Source organism: Haliotis asinina, chromosome 3 (assembly GCF_037392515.1).
Source record: "Haliotis asinina isolate JCU_RB_2024 chromosome 3, JCU_Hal_asi_v2, whole genome shotgun sequence".
In the NCBI taxonomy this organism is placed as follows: domain Eukaryota; kingdom Metazoa; phylum Mollusca; class Gastropoda; order Lepetellida; family Haliotidae; genus Haliotis; species Haliotis asinina.
The window spans coordinates 81,674,547-81,695,531 of record NC_090282.1 but is presented as its reverse complement, the minus strand read 5'-3'; the positions used below and the strand labels follow the sequence as shown (position 1 = coordinate 81,695,531).

The following is a 20,985-nucleotide window of genomic DNA, read 5'->3' as shown; positions in this document are numbered from 1 at the left end:
ACCTCAAATCATGTGACGTCCTGCTTTACACCAAACTTGTCAAGCTGCTTTGTGTTCAGTGCATAACACTGGATGCTTGACAGCCTGTGTGACTCTAAACTTGGCTGATTACAGGCGTTTTCAAACCGTTCTGTTGCCCAAACGATAATATGTGGATACCAGTCTGTTGTTGACGGGCAACTTGTCATGTTTGAGTTCTGTGATTCTGACTAGGACAGTATTCACCTTAGGACCTTAACTAAAGTTAACCTTAAATCCCATTCTTTAACACTGCACTAAGGTTACCTAAGTCTAAGTGGAGTGTGAAAGAATGGAAGTTAAGATTCACCCTAGTAAAGGTTGCTTTGTGAAAGGAGCCCCTGTTCCCTAGCAATCCTTAAGGTCATTACTTTCCTGACGTTTTCTGTCCACTTGGCTGGTAGTGACAACCAACATCTCTTGCAATAGCAGTCACATCATGACAACATTCCGTTAACCAATAACTTGCCATCTTTGAGCAGTTGTCTGTTGAGGAGGCCCAATATTTGCTTATCAACAATGAAATCAATTGATTTCCCAAGTTAATGAGATGTAAGAACAGTTTATCGAAACTTGATATATGATTATCATGATTATGAAGTGCACACATATTGTGATTTGCAAGTCTAAAATCAAGTCTAAAATCAATGTACATATAAATAGTCATATGAAAGTGAAATTTCATAGGTGTTGCAATACTTTTTCCATGAATATATATTGTACTTTCTTACCTCCAATATCTGTGGCCTCAATTTCCTGTCCAGCAGAATGTCTACACCTAGGATCTCGAAACATGCACTGCCCTTGACATGGTTGGGGAAGCATGTGCGATAGTTGTGTTTGAGAACAGAGTGAGCGGAGATCACAGTCTTGATGATGACATCATCAATGTCACTCCACATCTTGTCTACATCATACCCCTTCTCTCTCATGTAGCGGTTTATGGTGGATATACGTCTGGACATACAACAAAGTGCATTATCAGTCTGGGAAGGTTTAAATTGTACTGAGAAAGATGAAGACATGTAATTTTTAAAATAAAATTGATATTTTATATTTATCCTGACTCATGAAGCCTCCCTGTTTCCTCTTTCTTGCTCCGTAGTATCATAAGCTCCACATGAGAATTACAGTGAATTCAACGTGCCTGCCTGGGGTGTTGTGAGGCCTGGACATCAGGAGTCAGGATAAGTATTAAATATCAGTTTTATTCAGAAAATTCATATTTTTCCGTATCCTGACTCATGCTTATTATGCTTACAGAATCTGACTGTATCAGCAGTGGGTCAGACCACGATGGATTCTTTTGGCTGTCATATAAGTACACACAGTACTTGCCCCCGTCAGGAACTATAATGGTGGATGTCCAGTCCTCTTCTTCCCTGAAATGGGGGACCACCCCTACTCAGACTTCTCTTTTTGTGAAGTGACTGCTGACTGGAACATGATGATATATATATCAACTAGCATCCTGCTAGTGTCTAATGTAACTATATGTCAAGATTTCTATCAAGACCAGTTCTGATCTTTCACATGTACAAGTTTCTTCATTATGAATACAGCGTCATAATCACTCATGCTAGTCTGTTTGAGACGTGCTAAAGTCACGTGATAAAAAGGTGAGTGAAACCAAACATCTTTGTGGAACCATTAGTTGTTGTGCTACAACAAGTGGCCCAAACTGGTGAATTCCTGAGACATCCTCCATGGCTATATCTCGTAGGTAGTGGTTAGCAAACACTGTGTTTCATTTCCAAAAGCAGCCCTCCTTTATTGTTGTAAGCAAGGAATTTCCATGTAGACCGAGTGTCAATGCCAAGGCTCTCACTTCATGTGGATTGGAGACTTGGGGAGGTTCAAGTAATGCTGCTTTGTAGCCCTTCAGTATAATGGCTCTCATCCATAGTGGGATGCTGTTGCAGGATACTTCCATAGGTGTTTCAGTAGATAAAGGGATAAACAGGTGCTTGAACTTTCGTTTCCTTGAGATGATTGGAGATATGTTTTGAACACTCTGATTGGGCATTATGATAAATCCTGTGTATCATGTGGCACAAAGACATGTGGATAATGCCACTATGTGGGATTGTCTGTCTGTTTGTCAAGGCAGTTGAGTTTGGGCAATAAAATCCAATCTCAGTCCTAGATGTACAATCTCCCAATGAGTGGAGTCGAATCTTTTATGATTTAAATCCAGAACATGTATTTCTGAATGCATACTGCCATTGCTAGTGTGAGTAGAAAAGTGTTTTCGGTGTCAACAGTTCAAAGGATGTCCAATGTAGTGGCTCGTAGGTATCATTTGTGTGATGTTGGAGTACAACATTCAAGTCCCAAGCTGGTGCCTTAAACCTGTGTTGTTGGTCTTCCAGCTTGCACGAGCATAGTAGGGCGTGCACTTCAGGCACTTTAGTTGGTTTGATCCCAGATTTCATGGTGATAACGGAGCTGAGTGCTGCCAGGTAAGTTGATAACGTAGAACCTTTATGTCCCCTGGTATGTCATAGGTGACTTAGGTAGTCAGCCACTTGAGGATGTGTGGCTTTCGTTGCAGTGAAGCCTATCAGCTTGACATACAGTCCATTTTTTTCAGGAACAGACCGATGAATTGCAAATTTTATCATTGTACAAAATTGCCACATAAATATAAATTGTGCATGTTTATCATTTACTAATACATAACAGCTTTCTGATATTTGAAAATTTTTCCGAATCCACTAAAAAAGTTGTTTAAGAAACTATCATCACTGAAAACAAAAAGGTTGTTACCTGTCATTGTAAAATGATAAAATTTGCAATTCATCAGCCTGTTTCTGCCTGAAAAGGACTGTATGTCTCAAATCACATCCATTTATTGTCGTATAAGGTGCAAGTAGATCTCCGCAGAGCTAAGATGACTGCCTTTCTTGCTGTAGCGGAATATCCTTGATGTTTAAAGCAGGCTTTGATACTTTGTAGCTGGAATGCTGTCGTATTGCACTTGTTTGGTGTGCAGATGGACGAGTAGGTTCTTCCACTCCATGAGTCTAAGTGATGGTTGTCCTTGTTCCTCGTTGAGTACTGGGAACCATTCTCTCACTGGACAGTAGGGCACAACCAAAGTCAGTTGTAGTATCATCATCTGTTTTATCTTTCTGATGACTTTCATTAGTAAGACTGGAGGTGGGAACAGATAAGCATTCCTTCCTTCCAATGCTGAGAGCCTCTGTTGGCCATGCAAATGGATCCACTACTGGAGATATGAACGTTGGTATCTATTTGTTGAGCCCAGGGAATGGGAAGGCAGGGGCCATAAGTCATTTTGCACATTAGAATAAATAACTGCTCATTGAAAATTTGAGGTTGACTATTAATACAAGGGCTGTGGTCCATTCTGAATTCAGCAAATGGCTAACAATCCTGAAAATGGCCCATTGTCAAAGTTCTCTATCCCAATCCCTGTGAACCAGGTGAAATAGGTCTATTTGCTTTGTTCTGAATGTTTCACTGGAGCGTTGAAACACCTCTCGATGTAACATACATTCTGTCGGGGATGGTTGTAGTGGATGCTGTGGTGTTGTAGTGGTGACAGATTTAGCGTCATCCTTGATTCTGCCATTGAATACTGTAGGTGCAGACCAGGGAGTCTGAAGCAGTGATTTAGTACAGCTGTCGCCCCAAGATGACGCTGATAGCAGGCCTTCTGAACATAGTAGATTCAGCCCTGCAGACGTAAGGTCAGATGCTCTCAGATGAATTGCTGATCCTTCTGTGTGATGACAGCAGACAGGTTCATTCTATCTTCTTCAGTCTCTGGGTTACTGAAACTTAAGATGAGAGCCTTGTTGATGACCCTGGAGCAGGTGAGACTGAAGAAGGTCAGTGGGGTGGTTGTGTCTAGTTGAGACAACTGCTTGTCCTCCACTTTGTAGGAATGGTTGCAGGCTCACTGATGGAGTCCTCATCTACATCTGGTGCTTTCAAAGGGTTTTCATTGGTACCATAGATATTGGTGCAATCGGAAGAATCTGTGTTGATGTCGTAGTTGAAGATCTTGTAGGTGAGGGTGTCCCTGGACTCCTTCGAAGGTGAAGCGAGATCAAGCCAATTCGTAATCCAAAACTTCTCTTTTTGCTCATCTGATGTAGGTCAACATGTATCTCTGTCCAACGAGTCATCTCTATCCTTCCACGAATGTGTTCGCAAGTGGTTCGAATGGGTGCAGTGAGCATCATCCCTGCGCTGAATGTCAGAGTATTCACTGTGTCAGCGTGCATCCCTGGTGTGGTCATCATTCCAGTGCAGGCCTGTGTCCACATTCAACAAAGATGGGGAACTATGACAACGACTGTGATGATCGGGGATATGCACATGGCGAATCCTTGCAGCTGTAGCGGGATAAGTGCATGTGTGCACTTGCCGAGTCAACGGAGGGTGCGTCGTCCAAACTGCAATGACACAGCTGATGGTGATGATCTTCATGAATGAGAGTGCTCACACAATGCATCCTCTTTATCTGACGAAACTGTTGCAGCTGCGAAACCATCACACAGGGCGACTGTCATAGATGATGACTGATGATTCCTTGCCTCTTCAAATCGGTGCTCCATCAGGTTCATTATGTGAGTGGTGGATTGTTGAGGTTGGCGTCAAAAGGCTGCAGTGCATGAAGCACCTGCTGATTCGTTGAGTGTAGATGTCACTGAAGTCTGCATTGAAAGTAGACTCTGAAGATTGCAGCATTGTTGTAGACGCAGTTGATAAAGGTCTAGTAGATGCTGTATCTGGAGCTGACGTGCTGATGCTCTGTACCTCAAGGAGTAGGAGTGAAACTTTGAAGGGATTGCAAGTGTTCCACCATCTTCACATAGAGTGAGGATATAAGCATAATAAGCATGAGTCAGGATAAGGAAAAATATGAATTATTGGAATGAAGGGCACAAGCATCATCTGATCAAAGGCACATGAATCAATCGATCATGAGTAATATCTTTCCTCACACATGAATTTTCTGATTGGCTAAGTGCTCATATATTATTTTCAATGTACCCTGCTTACAAGTGAGGTATATTGCAATGTACCCCGCTGCCAATAACAACTCATGCAGTACCTCATGGTAACACTTCTTTATCTTGAATTACATTGAATCACCCATGATGAACACAATTACCAATGTTATGCAAATGCAAATTGATGGAAAGGAGATAACTCTAAATCTGATTTTCTTGTGTTGTCTGCAAAATATAGCAACGGCTACAGAAAGATTTGCCTCGCATTTCAAAATATAAACTTTCACAAACCATTCAAACATGGTCCCTGTGAATACTAAAAAGGGGAATTACACCATAGCATCTTCAGTAAGACAATAGCTGTTGGAAAATGAGCAAGATGCAACATTTGAAAACGTTTGATTCACACAGGTTGGCTGAAGTATACGATACGAAAACCATGCTTTAAACAGATCAAAATTAACATTGAGGTGTTCAGTAAGATACATACATTGTTCAATGGTCCCTCAGAGCCCATGGATTGATGTTTGTTTATGTTCCCTGAGCCCTCAGCTCAACACATGTCCGCATTGTGACCAGTGAACAAATGATATTATAATCATGTTACATAAACATGTCCATCCATTACACCCACCTCTTACTTCCTGCTTCATCATCTCTAACAAAGTCGGTGCTGTGCTTGTTGATGGCGTAGTTGGTCAGGTGCATGTATACATTGTCCTGAAATACAATCAGCATAAACACTTGATTGTGATAGGACATCTGTGTTTATGTGTTCAGAACCTAAAGAACATATGAGTTTTGCAAGAAGTTATTATATCTGATAATGAAATCTTCATTTCACATACTAAATGATCTACTCTGTATATACTAAGTTTGTATTTTGTGGGGAATAATACATTTGGAAAAACTTCTGGATCATATTTCACAGGAATATGCCTCTGTCAAAAACAGATGACATACAGAGATTAACGAGGGGACAGTGACTGTGACTACTCACAGTGTTGCCAGCACTGGGCTCCACATACTTCTTAGTGGCAAACCTTGCCAGACCATCTTTGAACACAAATATCCTCAGAGGGTCACAGGATGTTATTAAAGTGTAGATTCGGAAATCAAATTTGAATCCATCTATCAAGAATGGCTGAAAGAAAGAAAGAAATGTGTGATAAAATCCCTTTTAATAACAAATGGAAAAGGATAAATAATACGAATCACCTGATCAGCATTTCTATCATACATCAACTATTCTACTGGATAGCTGTGGATCGTCAACACTCTATTTCTCTTACATTATTCTGCACATGGCTGCACATGATCATGACACCTGACAACAGAGAGGTTCTGGATTCAAGGGTTTTACACTGACCTCACCAAGTAATATCAAGATATATTAAAAGGACCAGCCTTGAAGAAAGAATTCAGTTAATAATACATGTTGGCACCTTATTGAGGTAGACTTGACATATCATATGTTCATGGGGTTTGATTTCCTTGGGATTCTTGGTGACCCAGATTCCTCGACCCTGACATCCAGACTCAGGCTTCAAGATGTAAGACTTGTTCTTCTTCTGCCTTGTGTAGGCTTGGAAATCTCCGTAACTGCAAACCAAATACAGCAGAGGGTGAAATCACAGTGAACCAGTAAATGGTAAGAGTGATGATCAGCAGCTAAAATGGCAGTAAATACCCAAACACCCTTAGCCATAAAAATGGTACAATGAAAGTTTCAGACCATTTAGTACATGTTCAAAAGAATTAGTACAGACACAAATGTGCCATCATTTTTCCCTCCACTTATACAATTTCACAATATCTGCACCACAAAACATGATAAGAAAAGATAAACTGCATGATATTCCTCAACAGGATTAGCCTTCAACAGTCCCTGCACTGACAACATGCTGACACAAAAGGTGTATACACCATGTACATACTCAGCAGGAAGGCACCATGTTTTAGGGAAGACATTGTAATCTTTAGGGAACATCTTGAGCATTCGGTTGAGGTTCCGAGACAGCAAATCCTTCCGACAAATCTCATTCATTCCTGGGAAGTGATTGATTTTCTGAAGATAAACCATAAGATTAACATTACCTAACAGCTGTAGCTGACATGCTTCAAAACTAGGAAAGATGTAGAGTCTAAGTGGGATTAGTCCTGCCAGATATTCTCTGCTGACCTGATACTTCTTCATGTCCATGACCCTTTCCAGTGCCACAGAGTAGTCTGTCCAGTATAGCGACCAGTCATCATCATCAGACACCTCCTTGAAGCCAAACCTCCGTGATGTCCGGCGAACTGAAGGATAAATAAGAAACTCACAACAAAAAAGTGGCACAAAACTTGACTCACTCACTCTCCAAGACTAATAAGCATAGTTAATTATGTGAGAGTAACTTCTCCAAAGAGAAGGTACTTACCAACATCATACTTGCAGTTGGTGAGACAGATGTACAGCAATCTACAAGAAAACAATTCCAAGTCATTCCAGGTGCAGATAGAACACATACAGAAAATGACCTTCTAATGCTGTTTCAAAGTGAATCATAAGCAGTTGACATTCTGATAATCTGCAGATAAATATGGGAAAGAATATCATATATTTATCTTACAGTGGCAACTATCAACTTATATAATGTGTATATTAACAAGACCTGTGTTCTAGGTGAGAAGTGGTTTGTTGCATCCTGCCAAATGTTCCACATCAATACTCTGGTTGCCAAATGTTCCACATCAATACTCATTAGGTGGCTAAATCAGTCAACAGTCAGGAACAGTGGCTGGTGGTGTATCACTGTACCCAGCTGAATGGAACGATGCACAGTCAGTGATTTACAGTCTGTCATCATGTAGATGGAACAGTGCTGAAAGTGCTTCAACATACTGGATGAATATAACTTTCAAATTGTCTGATAAGCTGAATGCTCAAAACACTGAACAGATACCAAGAAATCAGCTACAAACACTTCCAGGCACAGTGATGAAAGGAATGTTGTGATGACTATGTGTTTTCCTACCATGTGAGACAGATCCTGATGTTAATTATGTCAATCTCATCTAATCACATTTGCAACAGAAATTTAAAAACAGTCACGGTGAAGAAATTACATTTTAAAAATTGCTTGAAAGTACACTCTCAGAAATCTTTCAAACAACAAGCTCAGTTACTAAGAATTAAACACCTTCAATTATTAATGTTACTAAAAACATTTTGAAGAGCCACTTTAGAGGGCTCAAAAAACTATTTTCAACCACTCCAGTAATGTTTGGTAATTTGCCAAACCGATTAACATAACAATGCAAATGCTAATCTTGACAATGGCAATCTTTCTACAGAATAGTTTTGTAAGGATTGTAAACTTGGAATTGGGCAGAAATGAGTAGACTGGAAGTTCTACATCACACTTTAAATTTTCCACATCAATCATGTGGCTGCCAAATGTTCCACATCAATACTCTGGTTGCCAAATGTTCCATGTTCTACATCAATACTCTGGGTGCCCAAAGTTCCACATCAACACTTTGGTTGCCAAATGTTCCACATCAATACTCTGGTTGCCAAATGTTCCACATCAATACTCTGGTTGCCAAATGTTCCAAATGTTCTACATCAATACTCTGGTTGCCAAATGTTCCACATCAATACTCTGGTTGCCAAATGTTCCAAATGTTTCACATCAATACTCTGGTTGCCAAATGTTCCTCATCAATACTATGGTTGCCAAATGTTCTACATCAATACTCTGGTTGCCAAATGTTCAACATCAATACTCTGGTTGCCAAATGTTCCAAATGTACCACATCAATACTCTGGTTGCCAAAATTCTTAATGGCTCAGTGAAGTGATTCAATTGGGTGTTAGCCTAGGAAGCAATTAGAAGAGTTGAAGTATGGCTTTGTTTACTAATTTATTAACCAACTTTATGGGACGCAAAATTCAGAAATCTGAGAGCCCAAGAGACTCAGATGTGGGTACCTGACATTGATAAGTGGGACCTCACCCCCCTAAATATTTTTTCCTCAGATTTAGATGAATCTCAAGATTGACTGATTTCCATTTGAATCCATGGATTTCAGGGAAAAATTGCCAATTCCTGACATCAATACTCTGGTTGCCAAGTGTTCCACTTCAATACTCTGGCTGCCAAACATTCCATATCAATACTCTGGTTGCCAAATATTCCACTTCAGTACTCTGGTTGCCAAAATTTCACAGCAATACTCTGGTTGCTAAATGTTCCACATTAATACGCTGGTTGCCAAATATTTCACATCAATACTGTGGTTGCCAAACATTCCACATCAACATTCTGGTTGCCAAATGTTCTACATCAAATCTCTGGTTGCCAAACATTCAACACCTTAAGGAAAACATTATCCCTGATATTTAATCATTACTTGACTGAACAATTCTGTCTGATATTGTTTCTTTATACCACTATATTGAGACAAAATAATTTTGTATTGCTCATAAACTTATCACTGTGTTTTGTTTTGGATGTTTCTTGTTGCAGTGTAACTTACACTTTTATATTTTTATATTTGTTCCTGTTAAGATTTTTTTGGGTGTTCGTGTTTTGAAAGTAGAATATTTTAAAAACCAAAAACAAACTTTTTTACTTAAACTTTTCACTATGGATGAATTAAACCCACAACCTCACATCAGTAATTATGATTTTTGCCAGTACCTACTGGCCAAACAGTTGAAGTGTGGAGGCCAGATTTCTTTAACTTTATCATTTATATTAGCTCTGTCATTGCTTACAACAGGATTTACAATGTCAATCAAACTTCTCAGTCACCTTTTGTCTTTCACTCCATCAGTTATATTAGCTCTGTCATTGCTTCCAACAGGATTTACAATGTAAATCAAACATCTTTTATATAGATGCCTATATCATATCACTGATATGACTTGATGGTCAATAATTAACTACCACATCAGATTAAGACTCTTATTAATATTGGCTCGAGTCCAAAGAATATGATCCTACTGAAAGTCACAGTGTGTGAATACTGGAATCATGCCCAGGTAGCCAAGAGACACAATGAGGTAAAGATTACAGATAAACATATCCTTTGATGTTCTCTATGTGTAACATAATTACTTGAAAAGAATGAGATCTACTTTCAAGGTGCATAGACATATGAAACACTAACATTCACGACCTCTTCAAAGCATTTTACGGCTTTTAACTGTCATTTTCAAAGGTTTTCAGTGGAGTCACAAGCCTTAGGCTGACAGTACTACTTAAACACCCTGTTCGCTAAATGTTAATAATTTTAAGCGTGTTTGAGCCTTGCCTCAGAATGATTTATAAACAAATCACAAATTCTGTAATATGAATACACATATGAAAATAAAAAAAATTCTCAAATTGTATACTGGTGTATATATGTTATATGAACAATTCAACTAACTGAGAACATTGACATGTATACCACCCATTGTCACTAACTCAGATTCACCACAGCAACCACTGAAACCTCATGAATTATTCAGCCTATTTTTTAATCTCCATGTTTCTGTGCACCAAGACAGATAACTTATCAGCTCAATTGTTTTTTACCTTGCTATGAAAATACTCTGTGTTAATTAAAAGTTGAGATTCCGGGAATGAAATTTAGACTTACTCTAGTTCTGTGATTACCATTAACACACACTTGATTAAACCAATCTTTTGCAGTGTAGTAAGTGAAGTGTGGTTGAAGGACAGCTTAGACAGGGTAGAGAGAGGAGGGTCTGCCAACCTTGAGATTGGCCAGTGTAATAATTTTGAAGCAGGACCTCTATTAATCTTCAGTTTCTTAATCAATCTGTGACATTTCACACCTTTGACTTTGATGCCTATGTAATATGTATACAGTACAGTCAGACCTCGTATATCCGAACTTCAGATATCCAAATATCTTGGTTTTCGAACATTCTTCACAAAAAACGAATTTTTCTAGAGACAGTTTACCTCGCATATCCAAATGTTTGGTTTCCGTATCCAAATGGTCAATTTTGCTAATGAAACATCATAATGTGTACAAATTTGCCATGTATATCCGAACACCAAAGCTGACATCGGCAAGATGTCGGATGTTTCCCGCTTACTAACAGTGATCACTCCTTTTACCTCTGTTGTCGGCGAGATATCAAAACACAAAGTCTATCATGTCTACCGCTTGCCAATTTATTGTGTGTCTAGCTAGTTTATTGTTTATTGTTTATTGAAGACAAGTATTTGTCACCAGGCGTGTAGGTTGATTTGTGAAGAAACAATTAAAGTTTAAGAATGAAGATTTTATGGATATCAACTTCTTTATATGAGAACACAACGTTTCAGAGTTAATGCTTACCTGATGAAGGAGTAAGCATATAAAGAAGTTGATATCCATAAAATCTTCATTCTTATGCATTTCACTTCTAAATGCCCTTCAAAGACTCAATTAAAGTTTGACACTGAGTTGACACTGAGTCGAATCATTGATTGGGTAAGCATACAGAAACAACTCTAAGACGTGGATGACAGCAAATATCTTTCGTGATTGGCTGCTGTTTTTTGACCGACAGATGAGATCACGTGGAAGGCGGGTGATACTGCTTCTTGACAATGTGGCGAGTCACAACTGCAAGAATCTTAAACTGACTAATGTTACTGTCCATTTCCTGCCACCGAACACAACTGCACACATCCAACCCATGGATGTGCAGGAATCATCCAGACTTTTAAGTTACATTATAGGAAACAAGTGGAGAAACATTTCTTGGACTATATTGAGCATGATGACACCCCTGTTGTGAATTTGTGGCAAGCATTATGGATGGTCAGTGTACAATGTAGTTATGCTTCAATGGTGTTTTGTTTTCACGTTCAGCCGACCACCTAGGTCCTGATTCAGGCATCTGAATGATTCGTATATCCGAGCAATTCAATAAAAAACCAAAGAGTTCGGATAAACGAGGTCTGACTGTATTTTGAAATTGAGGAAATACATTAACAAAATTCCATTCCAGACTTTTCATGTTGAATAAACAAGTGAGTTTATTTTATGCCGCTCTTAAGCAATAATTTCAAGCAATATCAGGGCAGGGGACACCAGAAATGAGCTTCACACTTTGTAACCATATGGAGAAACGAATCCAGGCTTTTGATGTGATAAGTGATTGCTTTAACCACTACATTACACTACACTATCCCACTGCAAGTATCGTGAACATCAGCCTGTGATCTGTGACATATATATATAAGCAGAGTCAAAAAAATATTGTGGTTCCGATTACCCCACCAACCCTTGAATTCTGGTGCTGATCCTACTTTTTATAAAGTGATTACCCCGCCAACCCTTGAATTCTGGTGCCAACCATTTTTTTCATAAAGCGTATGAAATGAATAAAATAAGCTGGTACCATTGTTTTTTCCCGGCACCAACGTACAATGGCCATTCTGATAAAGAGAGTTGACATGATGGCTTAAAGCTTCATTGAATCAACAATTTACCCGTAAAAAGAAAATGTAAAAAGAAAAAAATTAAATTCTACCTACCTACCTACCCTAAATGTTAAGAGATGTGTAATCAGAACCACAACATTCTTTTTATTTGGCCTTATGTCAGATTATTCCAGCATGAACATAACACAGTTGAGAATCAGTTTGTATCATTTTGTGCATCAAATGATCCCTTTCAAAAGTAGACTGGTATATCAAAAACCTATACCCTTATATAAACCAAAACATCACCAGAGAGTTAATGTCTTACATTTGTAAGGAGCTCTGAGAAACAACTTGCTTTGCCAAAGTCACTAAGCCAACATACCGGTACAAAGTACAGGCTAAACATACAATCTCCTAGATATCATCTCATGTTTCAGGTAGGTGGGGGACTCCTCATGCATTAACAGGAAAACCACATAAAAGACAACAAAAAATGTCATTACAATCTAATTAATTATATATTCTCACGTTAATGATGTTGATGTGTTTTGTACAGAAATCAAACACATGGTTAGAATTACTTCTGGGTGTCAACCAGTTCATTTACTTCAGTTCGTTCCCCAGTTTATGTCAAATATTTGTTTAGCAATATAAATGTATATCTATTTCACATAACTTGATTAATATATGATGACTTTACCTGACAATCTGTAAATGTAAAATAATAAGTAAATTCATCATTTGACATGTTTGATTAATAACTCCAAATATTTTCTTTTGACCTTCATTTTGATATTATTTGAAATATAGCTATTTCATGAGCTAATCAAAGGGCATTAATTTATATTTTAATTGTTGTCTGTATTACATTATTGTCTCTTAATCACTAATTTTACATCATTTAACCTTTGGTCTACTACATATTTCAGATGTAATGGGTTAAGAAGTTAACCGGGCATCCCTTACGAAACTTCTATACCATAGTTTCCTTCCTGTCGACATTCATACAACCAGACCTATTCCAAACATGCAACAGATCCCAACTAATACCATCACCACCTTGTTTAATCAATCATGTCATATCTGAGCCATACCCCACTTGAAACTACCTGGCTATCAACACAACACGTACAATATACAGTAAATCAATACTGAAACTCATCTCAGCTGGCAAATCAGTTGGTGGGGGGCAAAGCATTTATTGTATCGCGGCGAAACTGAAGACCAATCTTGACATGTAATTCATCTATCTGTTATTAGCTTCAATGTTGGCAGACGGCAACAACATATGACTGACAGAAGACAAACATAGTGAATGGTCATCAACAATATTTGTTTTATACCTTGACGCCAGAGTCAAAGAAAACCAAACATGAAGTCAAATATTACATTGATTTTAAAGGGTAGGACCAGACATCTTGCATAATGGATTGGGGAGTTTACCAAACTTGGGGAAAACATTTTTCTTGCTATGGGATATTACATTTTCTGATTTTGGCCATAAAGAGATTAGATTTCTACCAGTCCACACTAGCTATTACATGTGTTATGTTAAGATGATATTCGGCTTTGAAAGATACTTGTAAGATTTATATAAATTAGACTTCACTACATTCATCAATAACAAAAAGAATATTTAATGTATGATACTAGATATATAAATTTATGAAAATGAAAATTTTGTAATTCAGATAAAACAAGGAAAAACAGCCAATTCCAATAATACTACCATGTCATCCCCCAATTTCAAGATTCAAGCCATCTTGAACCATCATAACAGAATGGATATTTTACCACTGTCACAACCACCAGGCAGATTGCTTATACAGTTAATGCTTTCTGCAACAGTGACCTTCAACAATGCCTGAAACATTCCGAGTGTTAGGTGTAAAGAAACCCAGACTAAGTGGAGGGATTATGTTCCATATACTCCAGCATACCAGTAACGTGACTGCTGTAGCAAGGGGAGACTCATTGTAACTGTACTGCACACACGATATATAAATTCGGTACTGTCACGGCTTAAACCGGGCTGATGAAAGGTTATTGATGTCAAACTGGTATCATATGGCACCATAGGAACATGGCAACACTTCTATTGACACAGAAATTTGGCCTAACCATATGTTAACATTACAACACTGAATAATCCACATGTAATAATATTTAACACTATGCATGCCTGTAACATTGAGGCAACTGTCAAAGTCATGACTTTATTGCCCTGATTAAATGGGGTATATATATATGACACATGTTGTCGTGTTCAAGGAGATTCTCATACTGTAAAGTCAAACTGGACTTGACCCTGGATGTGCTTCAAGCCTCTACGTGTTATAAACTCTGTATACATGGCCTAGTCAGAACATAAGTGGTTCAGAGTCTCTACTTTGCAAGTAGACACTATGTCAAAGTAGCTTGTTTGAGGTAAACACACCACCCCTATAGTTAAAGTAGCAGTGCTACATGCCAGGACTGTAGTGGTCCCACCAGCCTAAAGATAACCTACAGCAGCTGACAACATTTTTTCAACTCCTATGAAAGTTTCTGCTGGGTAGTAGCACCAACATCAAATTCCATAGCAGAAATAATGAAATACACAGATGGCCGCCTAACTAGAGAAGCTCAAATTCAGATCAGAAACCTTACAACATATACTAAAAGGCACAATTTTTGAGTGGATGATAATGCAGAAGTGTGTGGTTGATGGATGGAATGTGACAAACAAGAATTGGTATATTCTTGGAGGTGGAATGTATGGTTTTGTGTTAGTATGGTTTGTCTTAAATGAAACTTACCGCCTATACATAGAACAATCAGTCCTTATGATGACAGTGAAAGATCTTTCTCACTCTCAATATCAAAACTGGACCAAGTTGGCAACAGTAAGTCAGTTATGAACGCAGTTATGGTCACCCAAATTGCTAATAGTGAAGTTAACAGATTGAGTGTCATCAACACATCCTGTAATCTGTGACTTTTCTACACAGCAAGATGATGACTATACATATACACACGGGGAAAGACAGTAGTATATCTGACAGCAGCCACTTATCTACAGTGCCATATCAAGGTAATGTAAATTCCATACATTAACAGGAACAACATTAAACATAACAAGCAAGGGTTTCACTGAAACATGTCACCATGGTAACAGCAAGACTTGCCATAAAGAGCAACTGAGTGTAACAATTGTGACAAAATGTAAAAAGACAACAGTATCTATTTTGTATATATTTAGTGGAAAACTCTGGCAAAGTGTTACCAAATGCCTGATTATTCAGGGACCTAGAACAAGTATTGACTGCTAGCCTGACCCAGGAGCAGCGTGCCAGGTACCTTCCACTGTAACCTGTCCCTACTCAGTCAAGGTTACCACTGAAGCAATGTAATTATGAACTGGGTTATGACTACCTCCCCGAAGACTACCCAGTCAGCCAGTCATGGAGAAGAATATACCGGTAATGTTTTACCCAGTCCCCGACTTTATCTTCTGGTCAGAAACAACTGTCTTGTAATATGTGGAAGTATGATCAGCTTGTACTTGGCTATATACTAAAACTGACATAATGCCCAAATGTAAATTTGGGCTAAGAACAAAACTCTAAGGTTTTGGAACAAATTGCTTACCGTTTCTTCTTTTTCTTCTTCTTCTTTTTATCCTGAATATCCTTCTTGGAGGTGATATCAAGGGTGGTTTCCACAACACTCTCCCTTCCCTCGCCTTCACCTTCACCTTCGCCTTCACCCTCACCTTCATACTCATATCCCACATCTGTGTGAAGATAAAATAGGAATTAAAACTAACCTTACTGATCAGGGTTTTTCTGGACTGTTTCACACATAATGTCTCTCAAAAGAAATGAAAATTAATCAATTGCCTATGTACTGGAAATGAAGAAATGCACTGCAGTGAAATCATCCAATAGTAGATCTAATGATAAAAATATCATGTTCACTTTCCTGAATTAAACATTTAAGGTTTTTATAATCATACACAACATTTTTGGCTGCCATTTCTCAACAGCATATTTAACCACCTTTGTTCATGCTACCTACCAGTACCTTGTTCATCTCCACCCTTTGCTTGCCAAACATAGATAATGTCCTACTAAGCAGCCTTAGTACTACCATATATATAAGGTTCAACAGAACTTTCTGAAAGGAACCAATGTTCAACAACCTAAGTGGCTGTCAGTGGGTCAGTGTCATAATCCAGAAATAGTCACCATATCCCAATACTAAAATGTTGCAAGATTCCTTTTATTTGTAACCCTTGTAAGTTCCGAGACTATTCAAGGCAGCACATACCCTGGTCTGCTTCCCCATCAAGCTCCTGGTGGATCAAAAGAGGTGAGTCATCATCAACTAGGGTCAGCTCTTGGCCACTGGTGCCACCAAATCCTGAGTCAACATTGTCTTCAGTATCACTGGCCTCTGACTCGGAGCTGCTGCTGTCACTGCTGCTGATGACAAGGTCATCCTCCAGATCATCTGCCAACTGGTCTGGGTCACCATCCCTATCACTCCGGTTCATTGCAACCTTATACCGCCCACTGGATTCTATAAAACAGACACATTATGTTAACCATCATCACAACCTTAGACCGACCTCTAGATTCTGGCAAAACTGACAGAACCTGTTACTCCAGCCACATACCACCAAAGGGATTCAGCAAAACCTATCACTGACCACTGCATTCTGCAAAACAGGCACAACCTATCAATACAACCATATACCACCCAATGGATTCAACTAAAGACCCAAGCTAACATTACAACCGTGTACTGACCACTGAAATGTGCAAAGTAGGCACATCCTATCATTTCAATCACATACCACAAAATGGATTCAGCAAAAGACACTACCTTACATGGCACACTGGATTGAGAAAAACAATCACTATCACAACAACCAAATCTAATACTCTAGCTCTTCAATAACCATTAGAACTCATACATTTGATGTATTCTTTTAACATTAGCCCACCTTGCCACAAATAACTGAGATATGATAATCACTGTTCATTGATGTCTGTCAGTGTCATAAAAGATTTCTCAGAACATACTGAGTGACATTTACCCCGTCTTATCACAAAGCATATAATTAATTACAAATCAACAACCATACTGACAAGTTGCCGGAGGTGTAAATCAAACCTTCACCCTGGCCTTCCAGATTACGTCTCAACGCATCAATTATTCAGTCTCTTAAAACATCTTAAACCATCAGCATGTTCCACACCCCTTTCACAGTGTTCCAAATACAAGTACTACATACTGTGTCCTGTGTGGAATGGCTGTCCCATGTACATACAGAGAAGAATTAATTCAAACTGATTACAGATGTACTGGATCAACGTGAACAACTGCTAATTTGTTTTTAAATGTCACTGTGTCCATTACCAACATGGTAAACAGCTTCTGAGAGTAATTAGATCATGAAATATTCACACTAAGAAGAAACATTCATGTAAGGAAAGACCGACAGTGATCAGTACCACATGCCCTCCATCATGCACGTAAAGGGCCATATGCTACAACAGTGGGCAATACACATACATTTCTCATCTACAAATGTTGATGTTGATGCTTTTGTACAGTTATTACACTCACAATCCTCACTTGGTGAGTTTGGTTTAATGAGACACATATCCACCTTTTCACAGCCAAGCATCTTAATGCTTGAGGAAAGCAGTAATGCAGATGTTGGAAAATTTAACTTCAGCCTGTTTGCCAGATATATATTCTTTTGTCTCTGATTCCTTAATTTAATGTGAAAGTAAAATATTACAATCAGTATCAGTGTTCTTCCATGACAATGATAAATGTACAACAAAAATATTTGCTAAGACATTGACTATTCATTCATCATTATTTTGGGGGCAATGTATCTATAATGGTCTGTGTCACTGTTCGTTTTTAAGACTGATCCCGATGCAGCTAGTCTAACTGTCTATGCTTACTTTTATCATGTTCATCATCAATCCAAGTAGGCAAAGTATAAGATTTGATTGACATTTCAAGTGTTACATGGACATTACATTTCAACGTCATGTTTATAACAAAAATGATCAACATCAAATTCAAGATAGTCCTGATATTTCCCAAGCCTTCTTTCAAACAATGTAATGAATTAAAGTTCATTATCAATCATGATAATAACATTCTTATCAATACCATGTTTGAAAATCTAATTAAAGTTCCCAGCTTGATAAGCATTGTACAGACACATCTGACCTTCACGTCAGCACTTGGTATATTTAAACATGGCTGACTGAATGGCATGTCTCCACATCAGCTGAATGGAAACACTCACCTTGATCAGATTACTTTCAGTATTGCGTGATTTGTTTAATCAAATACACACAGGTGATAGCTGGTATTAAAACCACTAAGATGTACTGATTGTTTTAGTAATTACCTTCAATGCTAACACAGTTGCCTTTATCAACACTGTTAGTTTATGTAGTTTTACCTGGTACCTATAAAAATAATATTCAAGTATGCTGTAAACAAGAAAGTACTCAAAAGAATGTTTATTGATTCCTTCAAAGCTAGATAATATGTGTGAGTTTATCATGTTGTCAGCATGAAATCACCTAGCCTGTCAATATGGTAGCAATTGTATCGTACTGCCCAGTCACAAAGAAATGTGATAGATCCTGGCTACAAACAAGGACCAACTGTGTACTTAAACAGTAAATCCTCCATAGGTACTCATCATGACCACAAAATAATGGTCATTCGACAATATCCATAAAGGGCATTGCCAAGTTTGAAATTAAACCATACTGAGACTTCCATTGTTACCAATTTGACCTTTTCAGGGTTTCATACAGTCTTTCATATCTTGCCTTCAATACAAATCAAAGTGGCCATATCAGCTACAATATTATAGTACTTGTACACAATACCTGGTGTTAAACAGGCATGACCAACAGTCCAGCCAACATGGCCTTATCTGCTAGGGTAAGTGTGATTTATACATAGCAGTGGAAATCCATTATTTGTCCCTGATACAATTCTCCAGTAAATACTGTGAATCTTACACCTCAGTCCTTCTTGCAATTGACTTTAATTAAATCAGATCGATTCTTGCACCTCAACAAGTATTATTAATACTAAACACTCTCCAAGTAGAACTGGAGGTATGTATATTATTGCTAGGCAATGTTGTATAGTTGCAGTCAAGACCTGAAGCCTTGACAAGGATCAAGCAGATCTCAGGAGACAAAACTGAACACATTTGAAATACTTTACAAGGGGAAAATCTCACTTTGAAAGGACTATACTTGAAAATATATTCACATAATAACACAACATCAGTATATACCCTGGCAATGTTGCAAGCCTCACTCACCCAATTGACACTCCAACAAGGCAGTTGTCAGTATCTACAATATATCCTGCTCTAACCAATGAAGACCACATAGATACCGGTACTCACCCTATGGACAAAGTATTATAAGATGCCAACAAGGCAGTTGTCAGTGTCTACAATATACCCTACAAAAAACAATTAAGACAACAGAGATACCGGTACTCACCCTATGGACAAAGTATAGTTGCTAACAAGACAGTTGTCAGTATCTACAATATATCCTGCTCTAACCAATGAAGACCACATAGATACCGGTACTCACCCTATGGACAAAGTATAGTTGCCAACAACGCAGTTGTTAGTATTTACAATATACCCAGCTCTAACCAATGAAGACCACATAGATACAGGTACTCACCCTATGGACAAAGTATTATAAGTTGCCAACAAGGCAGTTGTCAGTGTCTACAATATACCCTACAAAAAACAATTAAGACAACAGAGATACCGGTACTCACCCTACGGACAAAGTATTATAAGTTGCCAACAAGGCAGTTGTCAGTATCTACAATATACCCTGCAATTAAGACAACATATATACAGGTACTCACCCTATGGACAATTTTAGCATTATAAGTTGCCAACAAGGCAGCAGTCAGTACCTACAACATACCATGCAATAACCAACAAAGACCACATAGATACCGGTACTCACTCTATGGGCAGAATACAGTTGCCAACAAGGCAGTTGTCAGTATCCACAATATACCCTTCTATAATCAATGAAGACAACATGGATACAATACTCACCCTATGGACATGGTACAGTTCCCAACAAGGCAGCAGTCAGTATCCACATGGATGCATCTAGTAGAGCTGATGTGTATTCCACAAGAAAATCCTCAATATTTTCACCTAGTTATAACTTTCTTAGTTTATAATTGATGTTTTAAACCATGTTGGAGATCTGAAACAGAAGAAAGATTATATAATGCATGAAAGTAGATGGAGCGTGTTGATCACGTTGATATCCTGCACAAATACACATGACAACCCTTCCAGCAGGACAGGACTGGAGTTATCAAAAATACCTTTGACCATGAATTATTGAAGACTATTTTATTAATGTAAACTTCTTTCACTGGCACAATCACTTTAAGATACCAATTGGACATATAATACACTGAGCAAGTTTTGTATAACATTTAAGACTGAAAACTTGAATGCAGAA

General features: G+C 38.3%; 2 protein-coding genes across 3 annotated transcripts in view; one reads left to right on the top strand and one right to left on the bottom strand.

Annotated features, from left to right (window-relative positions):
- Positions 1-20,985, top strand: part of LOC137279082 (uncharacterized) — an 82,405-nt gene that overhangs the window by 47,663 nt on the left and 13,757 nt on the right. The gene's annotated exons all lie outside the window — the stretch shown is intronic.
- LOC137278577 (tubulin polyglutamylase ttll6-like) overlaps positions 1-20,985 on the bottom strand; it is a 44,284-nt gene that overhangs the window by 16,779 nt on the left and 6,520 nt on the right. For both annotated transcript variants that reach the window (XM_067811033.1, XM_067811034.1), the window contains exons 2-11: positions 20,565-20,721; positions 16,742-16,993; positions 16,061-16,205; positions 7,430-7,470; positions 7,189-7,307; positions 6,944-7,074; positions 6,452-6,608; positions 6,007-6,150; positions 5,641-5,726; positions 750-975 (exon numbers count right to left, since the gene is read on the bottom strand). In XM_067811033.1, the coding sequence (XP_067667134.1) occupies positions 750-975; positions 5,641-5,726; positions 6,007-6,150; positions 6,452-6,608; positions 6,944-7,074; positions 7,189-7,307; positions 7,430-7,470; positions 16,061-16,205; positions 16,742-16,967 (1,275 nt within the window). In that variant the 5' untranslated portion in view covers positions 16,968-16,993; positions 20,565-20,721. The remainder of the gene's footprint in view (positions 1-749; positions 976-5,640; positions 5,727-6,006; positions 6,151-6,451; positions 6,609-6,943; positions 7,075-7,188; positions 7,308-7,429; positions 7,471-16,060; positions 16,206-16,741; positions 16,994-20,564; positions 20,722-20,985) is intronic.